The following is a 10,551-nucleotide window of genomic DNA, read 5'->3' on the forward strand; positions in this document are numbered from 1 at the left end:
AAAAAAAAAAAAAAAAAAAAAAAAAAAAAGCACTAGGTGATTTAAGCAAAAGCACTTTTAGTAGAGTGGCTGGGCTAAATTCATGTCACAGTGGGTAGCAGAATGAAGAGAAGATGAGAAAGTAAAGAGAGGGAGTGTAAAGTGCTCCTTATGAAGTTTCCTTGAAGATTAGCAGAAGGGAAGAGTTACTAAAGAATACTGAATATTCATTGAGGTTCTCCACTTCCGAATAGATAATTTTCTGCTGATAATAACCTGCACAGCTCAGAAAAAAGACCCATGTGATCTGTCCCTGTTTTATTTAAATGTAGTCTTTAACACAAGTCTAGGTTTCCAAAAATATATTAAAAATATTTTAGAAAATCATTCTTTAATATTTAAGGAATCTGGGAAGGATTTGACTCTTGTTTAACAGAATATAATTCTGGTTAATACACAGAATCAGCAGAGGAGCTGAAAGTTCGGAGCCACAGCACGGAACCAATACCAAAGTTGGACAACAAAGAGAGAGGACATCATGGGGCATCTTCCTCCAGAGAGCCTATCAAAGCTCAGGAATGGGATGGAACACCTGGGCCACCTGTGGTCACCAGTAGACTGGGAAGATGCTCTGTGAGCCCCACCTTGCTAGCAGGAAACCACAGCTCAGGTAAGAAAGATAATGTTCTCCTGGACGGTAAGTCCTCGGGTGTCTAGAAACTGCTTTTATGAAATTATCACTTAGAAAACCATAACCACAGATATCTCTGTCTCTACTCTTAGAGACAGCGTAAATAGCCCTGCACACAAAAGGAGGTGACAGCATGTGGCACACTACAGGGAACATTCTTCACATGGATGATAGAGAAGTGAATGGTGCTTTTCGGAGCTGTACAACGCAGCAGCCCTTACAACTCCAACTGTCTTGCACTAAATTTCTTAAAAAAAAAGAATCCTTGGGGCTCATCTAAAGCAGTTTTCATTTATAAAGTTGAAGTAACTTAGAGTTTATGCCTCCTTTGCTTCAAAAAAATTCTAGACAACCGGGAAAAAATGAATAGGAAGTAAAATTGAGGATAAAAATGTAGCAAAGACGATATGAAGGCAGTAGAGAGAGTAAATATTATGAGACATTTGATGTATCAATAATAAGCTGAAGAGAGTAACTGGTCATTGGGCAAGGTACTAAGTTTCCCTGTAGGTCAAAAGAGCTGGAAAATTATAATCTAACACACCTTTAAATTCACAAGTTGAAATTAAAATCTGTGATGCAATTTTGCATTGTTAATAGATAAATATTATTAAACATCAATTTTTAAAAGACAGAATATGTGTGCTTTGAACTGATTGATCTATATGGTGGGCTTGGAGAGCTGTCAATTGAAATAAACAGCAAATAATCAAACAACTGCCTGTAGTTTTCAGATTTCTATTCCTTAACAGTGTTAGGGCTCTGAAGAAAAGACCAATTCTTTAATGTTTTTTCAACTCTGATATTCATCTTGGAAAGCAATTAGCATGAGTTTAGCCTGTGATCTCTCTGAGAGTCACGCACAAGTTAAAACTGGAATAGGGGGGCTTCCCTGGTGGTGCAGTGGTTAAGAATCTGCCTGCCAATGCAGGGGATGTGGGTTCGAGCTCTGGTCCGGGAGGAACCCACATGCCGCAAAGCAGCTAAGCCCGTGCGCCACAACTACTGAGGCTGCACTCTAGAGCACATGAGCCACAACTACTGAAGCCCACGTGCCTAGAACCCATGCTCCTCAACAAGAGAAGCCACCGCGATGAGAAGCCCGTGCGCCGCAGTTAGAGAGAAAGCCTGCGTGCAGCAGTGAAGACCCAACACAGCCAAAAAAACAAAAACAGAAACAAAAAAAACTGGAACAGGATGAATGATCTCTATATCGGGGAAGGGATGTTTCTAGAACAATACCCAGGCAGAGGTAGAGCAACATCTTCCTCAGACTGAAAATGTAACTAAAAGCTTTGGTGATGGAGCCATATCATGTATCATATGGGTAATCAACAACGTGAGTTCAACTCTCAGAGAAGGAACCTTATGTGAATTTATCAGAACCCTAAAAATATATTTTTGGTAGTAAAGTATAAACATCTATAGGTATATGAGAAGAAGATATCTGTGCATTTTGTCAGAAAGAAAACAAAAGACATAGGGAACAAATAGCATTTTGTAGAAATAAAAAAAGCCACTCCCAAAGAAGGTTGACATCACTATTCAGTTGGGAATTGTGATTAGTTTTAGGTTTATTAGTAGTATATTTTTAATGATTTTCTAAGTTTGTACCAGTTCTATCCAAAAAAAACATGAATAGTATCTGCTCCTATTGTGTCCACGGGTATTTTATAAAATTCAGAAGCATTAGCTGAGAAGAAATAAGTCAGCCTTCTAAAAGAAAATCTAAAACACTACAGGACGGAACCTTTGCTGTGAAGGGTTGGGGAAGGTTGAAGAAAGTGCAAATTAGGGTGGGACCAGATAGCAAGAATCCTGAAGGGCCTTGTGCATTAAACAGAAATGCTTTCAGTCACAGAGTACCAATTAACAGTGGCTAAAGTAATACTGGCTTCTGTTAACTCTCCATAGTGCTGGGTCTGGAGGTAGGCAGTTGCAGGGGTCTTGTAACTGTTTAGTGATATCATTGAGGACCCAGGAACTTTCTATCCTTCTAACTCTTCTCTTCTGCTACCCTTGATGGTTATATTTGTGATCACAAGCTGAGGAGACATTTCTGGGCATCATGCTCCGTCATATGCTCTCTTTGATCTAGTTGGCCAGATCTGGGAAACATCATGGGATTATAGAGGGCCTTTCTCTCCCTTAAATCAAGGGAACTCTGCCTTATACCTGGAAATGAAATCAACAGCCTATTTGCAGGGATGGGGAGGGAGTGTTGCATAAGCAATGGACAGTTATCTGCCCCATCATGGTTAGGTTTTGAACATTATGTGGTGGACTTTTGTAGTCATTTAAATATTTTTAAGATAGATATAATATAATTCAGTTTTCATCATGAAAGATCCAATGGTAAGTCCAAGGCTTCAAGCATGGGTGACTGGGAGACCATTTACTCAGACAGGGATAGTCAGCATTGTTAATGAGTCCAAGCTTTTACTGCTCACTGCACGACAGGCCAATAAATTGAGAGACAAGGTGTTGGGGCAAGGAATAGTGACTTTATTTGTAAAACCAGCAGACCCAGAAGATGGTGGACTAGTGTCCCAAAGAACCATCTTTCCTGAGTTAGAATTCCAGCTTTTTTCATACTAAAAGGGGAGGGGTTGTGGCTGGTTGTTGGAAACTTCCTGGTGCCAGAATCCTTTGTACCTGTAGCTGTACAGATAGGTCTGGTAACAATGTTCCTATAATCCTCCAACAAGGCAAATGTTATTTTCTGTTCTGCACCTGTTTACCTTTGTATGAGTGGAAAAGTGTTATCAGAGCCTTGAGAATGGGCTATTTTATTCCAATTTTGAGGGGAAGAGGAGAAAAGGCAAAATATTTGTTATATTGGTAGTTTTAATTTTTCTAAAAAGAAAGAGCCTAAAATGTGCCAATTCTATACTAGAAGTCGGCATAGTTCCACTAGCAAAAAAGTATAATATTGATATTTGAATATAAAGTTCATGCACCTTTGGGGTTTTAAACAAATGGTGTACACCTTAAAGAATAACCCTCATCAGTGAGATGGCCTTTGTCCAGACTAGGCAAATAACTATGTGAAGAGAGCGTTTTGGACTTGCTTTTTTGGAATAAAAGAGAGTGAGTCAGTATTTACTCTTTATCTCTCTTCTCTTCACACTTCATTATTGTTTCCTTGACACGGGGCCACTGGACTATGAATCCCCTTCCTACACTGCACCAGAACTGCGACCGATAATCCTCTTCCCTAAACAACGAGGTACCCAGCTCCACACCTAATGCTCAAGATATAAGAAGGTTCCACCAGTTCCACTTTTAAATCCCCCCTCTCCGTGTCCATCAACTTTCTGCTTCTGGTTCTTTCTCTGTCTGTTTCACTAACACATACACATAGACACACACACACACACACACACACACACACACACACACACGCATACAAAGGCACACCAACTGCTATCAGTCACAGACTATTCGCTTTAACAAAAGTAGTTTAGCCACTTGAAATGGTTGTTCTTAACAGCTCTTTTGAGGAATGGAGGAAATGCTGAAGTAAAGTGGGTGAGCGTGTCAGGAGATCTCAGCTCTAATTAACAGTGAGTGCCACTGGTTGCTGTGGCACCTTATTCAAGTCATCGTTGTTTAGTAAATCAGAGATTCCCCAGGGGGAGAGTCTTGAAGGTGGTGGAGGACTGGAACCCAAATGCTCATGAGAAAAAGTAGAAATTAGAGGCTTCCCTGGTGGCGCGGTGGTTGGGAGTCCGCCTGCCGATGCAGGGGACACGGGTTCGTGCCCTGGTCTGGGAAGATCCCACATGCTGCAGAGCGGCTGGGCCCGTGAGCCATGGCCGCTGAGCCTGCGCGTCTGGAGCCTGTGCTCTGCAATGGGAGAGGCCACAGCAGTGAGAGGCCCGCGCACCACAAAAAAAAAAAAAAAAAAAAAGTAGAAATTATACCAGTAATATTGTATTAACAAAAATTTAGATTTCAATTACCAAATCAATCAACAAATAGTTTTCAAGCTTGTATCCATCTCTGTTATAGTTTCTGGGGACAAAAACACACACACATACATACACACACTATAGGGTATATAAAACATAAAACATGGTCTCTGCCACTCTACGATATTACTATGCTTCTTTATGACACAAAACTATTGAGTATAAATGAATTAGATTATAATTAAATGTATTATTTTCATTATTATCTACTTTTTACTATACATTTAAAATCATTCAGAGAACAAAAAATATGGGCAGGCTGGAAAAAGGATGGAGGGCTTAATGGGAGACATTGAGTCTTTAACCAGGATTGTATCAGGTGTGTTTAAAAATTATTATTAATTATTAATTGCGTAGAAATATAGAGGGAGAACTTTCTACGTGGGGTGAGGAAGATGAACAAAGGCTGAGGCAGACCCCTCCTGACTTGGTGCTGCCAGGCCTGCCTGACTGGAAAAGCAATTTTGGAAGTAAACTCAGAGGCCTTGGCTTAACACTATAAATGAGACAATCTTAAAATGACCTCAGTTTCTGTGTATTCAGCCTGGTTTGTTTTTGCTCTCTGAGAATGTCCACCATGGGATGCAAACTGAGATGCCTGGTGACAGGCAGGTAACATCAGTGAGTGAATTAGGAGAAGTGCCTTCTTCAAAACAGATATGTTTTGCTTATACATTGCATACATAGAACTATTCTTTGCTCTCACAAAGGAAAATATTTTCCCCATTTTTCTTGAAACTTGAAGTTCTTTTGGTCTAAGTTATGTATTTCCACATTTGTTAGAAGCATAAACCTGGAGAAATATTTTGGCATTGCAGAGGAAATCTATTGCAAACTGACAAACATCAGGATGGAATGATGGAGATGCAGGTGACCTGGAAAGTACCAAAGCATCTCAAGGGGACAGAAGCTACTCAGTACCAGTTGATGCTCGCCATGAGAGAGGCTCACCCCAAATTCCCAGATTTAATTACTGTAACATGAAATCTCTCAGTTTTTCAATAGAGCTAAATTTTTTAAAAATATTGAATCAAATAATTTGCTTCTTCTGGCTGAGTAAGACATAAAGGATGTCAATTTGCATTTTCTGGTTTGTATGACATATACACACTACTATATTTAAAATAGATGACCAACAAGGACCTACTGTGTAGCACAGGGAACTCTTCTCAGTATTCTGTAATAACCTAATGGGAAAAGAATTTGAAAAAGAATAGATATATGTATATGTATAACCGACTCACTTTGCTGTACACCTGACACTAACACAACATTGTAATTCAACTAGTATACAATATAAAATAAAAACTTAAAACATAAATAAAAATTCAAAAAATAAATTTAAAAAACAGAAAACAAAACAAAATAGAATAAAATAAAGTAAAATCAAGCGATGACTAGTTGGTGGAGGTGTGCATTTGACCCTGAATCACAGAGAGGCTGGGTTACAGCAGAAACAGCAGGTGCCAGTAAATATCTTGTCTCCCTGTTTTTTATTTTCTAGAAACTGCAGCTCCTTGAGAAGGCTATGCTGAGAACAGGAGGGGCGATTAGAAAGAGGCATATGACTTGTGATGGTCAAGAAGGGAGGGAGAATTTCTTAATTCTGGAAAAGGTACAGAGGTCTGGCATTCCACGAATAGTAAGGACCAGTGGCCTAATCCTTTCTCAGCATCCTGGCAAAGTGGCCCAGTCTCTGATTGGGAGGGAGGACAGTTAGGGTGAAGTTTCCAAGGGGTTTGCAGTGAGGCTTGACTTTCTGCTTTATGGTTCTGAACTCCAGAGTATGGCATTTTATACTTCAAGGGGATAGTTATACTTGGAAGACAGACTCCAAGCTTCCCACGCTGTTTACCAGTGTGGGATGAAGACGAAAGGTGCCATCTTGTACATTCTGATCTGTAGAACAGTTCTGGGCCTTTTCGTGATCCATTGAAGGAAAGCATTTTCCACCACAATTCATGGGTCAGCCCTTCATATCCACGAGGAGTCCTGTGCACACAAGTTCAGAGAAGTGGAAAACATATGAATTTAATTTTAGTTGAAGAAAACAGAAATACACCATTTTTTGCACACCGCATTTATAGAATAATAGAGGAAATTTTATATTAATTGTAAGTGTGTGAATAAAGTATAATATAGTCATTGAGCACTGAGGTTTGGGCATCCAGAAGATCTGGATTTAAATCCAGACTCTGTTTTTATTAGTGATGACATCGGGCATGTCCCGTCATCACTCTGACCTTCATCCACAAAAGATGGATGATAATAATACCTAATTCATAGATACTACTGCAAAGTAAAGGTGAGAATTAAATGAGATAACATATTAACACACTTAGCATGGTGCGTGGAATACAATGAATATTAAATAAATACTTGTTATTAGTATGATCCCAGATACCTTTGCACGTATCTTTGCAGGAGAGCTTAGGGACTCACTCATCTGTGGTAATGAAGGAAAGTTTCCTATGAGTAGTGGCATTTGAGCTGGACCTTGAACTGAGCAGAATTTAAACAAAGAAGGTAGCAAGAGAAGTAGAAAGGAGTCATGGGTTGTTTTGCTGGGAATGGTGAGAGCTCTGTCTCCAGCATGACATTTAGCACACCTGCACCCCAAACTGTGGTTCATAAGACATTTTCTACACTAATTCATATTCTAACCATGCCTTTTAAGACTGGAAAGGTCACAAAGTGTTAGGGTGTTAGCTAAAGACCTAAGAGTGGATCTCTGGGAAGAAGATTTAGCAGAATGGGGACCATTTAATAAAAGCAGCAGAAAACTAGGTTTCAGGAAAGGCCACTGCAATTGAACCTAAGAGTCTAGTCTTTGAAAATTGATAATTACCAGTTGATTCATGAAATTCTGAAACATATTTATCATACTTTACTTGATAACCTGGAATGACTGGCTAACTTTGCTGATAAACCTCCTGGCAACCATAACTCTGAAATATTCATATCCAGGAAGACTCCCATGTGCACAAGTTGGGCAGCAAGAATGAAAAACAGGCAAGAAGCAGGCATTGGGCAGTAGGACTGGGGATTGTGGAACAGTACTTATAACAATAATTCCTGGCAAACCGTAATAAATCGATATAGTTTTTCGTTAAGTAAATCATGCTTTATGACAATGTTAATAAATTAACATTTTGGTGCTAATAGCTTGAGGAAATTATGTAACACGGCTGTGCCCCAGTTTCTCTATCTTTACAGAAAAGATAAAGGAAGTCTCACCATGTAGGTTATTATGAGGATTAAACTCAGAAATGTATAGGAACGTCTGGTACAAATCTGACTTGTAGTAGCTCATAGACCATGGCTTATTCTGTTCCCATTCAATTTTACTAGAAAGGTCTCTGATTTTTTTTCTAGGACTAAGACTGAATATTTCCTTTGGAAAGCTCAGCGCATTGCAAAGATAAGGTTTTCTTCAGTTACACAGAGTATGAATTGGTTATAAGGCCACTACTAGTGCAACAACCTGTGCTTCATTTATTTGTACATTTTCCAACAAAGTTTTTTGGCCGCAGTGTAAAGGCCGTTTTTGGATTCTCTTCATCTTGCACTTGTGAAATTTGGAGAAAATGTCAGGTGCAGGCTTTAAAATTTGCTTGCTGCATTATACGTAGCTATCAAAGAGTAATCTTAATTTCTCACAGTGTTTCTTTTCTACTTGGTAGCAATGAATGGATTTAAAACCAGGTTAGCAAGGATATGGGTATCACAAGAAAATACCGATATCCACAAATGTATACATTTCTTTAATAAATACCCAACTTGACATTCATTTGTCTATTAATTCAGTCATTCATTCCCTTTGTGCTCATTTAACAAAAGTTGATTCAGCACCTACTCTGTGCCATGCAGGGACTAGGTGCTGGGGGTGCAAGATAAATGTGATAGACCAGACCCGCCCTGCCCCCGCCCCGACCCAGAGCTCCTGGTCTGGCAGGGAAGACAGAGAATAAAATAACAGAGTCTTATAAATGATATGAGGAGGAAATGCTGGGAACAATCACATGATTTATTCACTGTCTAAAAGGAAGGTAATTCAGACAGGCTTCCTGGAGTAAGTGATATTAAATTCGGTACTAGCATGATGAGTAGGAACCAGGCATGTAAGAGGGGATAGAGTGTTCTCTGCAGCTCACTCACTGAAGTGTGGATGAAAAAGATTTACTTTTAGAACCTGATTAACAGTAAACATTTTAATATGGCTACATAATTCCCAAACGCTATTCTCTTTTCTCTCTTCCATTTTTTCACGTGGCCTGGCACCTTTGGGATGCTGTAGTTGCAGTAATGGTCCCAATGATTCCCCTCTCCTTGTATCCGTGCTCTTTGCAATGTGCTTTAATAGCTCCTTATCAAGAAATAAGGTCTATTTCCTACCCCTTAAATCTGGGTTGGCCTTGAGTCTTGCATTGACAGATAGAGTGAGATGGAAGTAAATGTGTGTCAGTTCTGAGCCTCAGCCTCAAGGGGCCATGAATGCTCATGTCCTCTATTTCCAACCCTACCTCCACCACGTAACCACACTTGAGCTAGCCTGTTGGAGAACGAGACACATATGGAGGAAAACCAAGAGTCCTCAGCCTTCAGCCAGCCAACCCCCAAGCATGTGAGAAAACACAGCATGAAAGAGCAGAAACATGTACCTGACCCACAGCTGACCACGATGCATGAGTGAGCCCAGCCCAGTCCAGAAAAACTACCCAGCTGATCCATAGACTGAAGGACAAAACTCAGCAAGTGTCTTTCTAACTCACCGAGTTTGGGCGTAGTGTGAAATCATTAACTGATTATAGCTGCCAAGGTCTATTTGAATTTTGCTGCTTTTCCATCAGATGAAAATATTTTATTATTACTTGACTGAAGCATGCTTATTGAAAACCCAAAAGTCAAAGAAAAAAGTGAAAGCCCACCCTCCCGTCTTTTGCCCTACCATCCCACTTTTCAAAGCATCATTTTTAACTGTCATGGTTTTATCCGTTTGGGTTCTGTGGATTTTAACCGTTTGGGGTCTGTGGATTTGGGGTCTGTCATTTCTGTTATGTTCATTGTTATAATGCAACAGGAACTACAAACCAGTCTGATAGGATCCAGGCCCCAAGGTAATTCAGGCTTCGCTGTAGGATATTGACTAACTTCCTGCTTGGTTCCGTCCGCATTGCCGCAGGCAGCTGTGGGCTTCCGCATCTACGACCCTCAAGGCTGTCATTCTGTACCCTCGGCTCAGGCACCAGAACTCGGTTTTCCACATCTGCTCTTCTTCCCAGTTCTGATTGGATGCTGGGTTATTTCCTCGGCCAACACTGGCCAGATCCAGCTCTAGGTTCTGCTCACTAATTTCACACTCCAGAGTTTAACTCTCCCTTTCTGAATTCTAGTAGTAAACACATAACAGAATTCTCACGTGGAGAGTCTTTGGAGAATGATGTAAGTCATATCTCCAATCATCCCACTTTGACTTCTAAGCAGAAAACTGCAACTTCTGGCTGCTAGAATTTGTGTTCACCAGAGAAATGGTTTTATTGGTGTTTCTCCTGATACTGGTGATATGGCTTTGAGAAACAACCAGAAAAGGAGAACTTGGTCTGAACCATTTTAAGAAGCCAAAGTGTGTCTTTATGGGGTTTGGATGTAAACCAGCAGGGTATAAAATGCGGCAGGCTAATTGCAAAATGATAGGAGGTGATTACTCCCACAGTCCAAGGCAAAAAGCTAGACCACAGAATGAGAATTTGCAAAGGAGGTGATCAAAGTGAATGTTATTGTCCTTAACTGAACTCCCTTCTCTAGCCTAGGAAAGGGGGTAGAGGCTGAGAGGCCAGAAACCAGCTATTAGAGACTCCGAGATAGACTGTGTGTGTGTGTGTGTGTGTGTGTGTGTGTGTGTGTGTG

The 10,551-nt window shown here is 40.2% G+C and overlaps 1 protein-coding gene across 1 annotated transcript in view; it reads left to right on the forward strand.

The window, feature by feature from the left end:
* The window catches only part of NYAP2 (neuronal tyrosine-phosphorylated phosphoinositide-3-kinase adaptor 2), a 202,531-nt gene that overhangs the window by 176,021 nt on the left and 15,959 nt on the right, over positions 1-10,551 (forward strand). Inside the window, exon 4 of the mRNA XM_007467910.1 lies at positions 440-649. Coding sequence (XP_007467972.1) covers positions 440-649 — 210 coding nt within the window. The remainder of the gene's footprint in view (positions 1-439; positions 650-10,551) is intronic.

Source organism: Lipotes vexillifer, unplaced genomic scaffold (assembly GCF_000442215.2).
Source record: "Lipotes vexillifer unplaced genomic scaffold, Lipotes_vexillifer_v1.1 scaffold367, whole genome shotgun sequence".
NCBI lineage: Eukaryota > Metazoa > Chordata > Mammalia > Artiodactyla > Lipotidae > Lipotes > Lipotes vexillifer.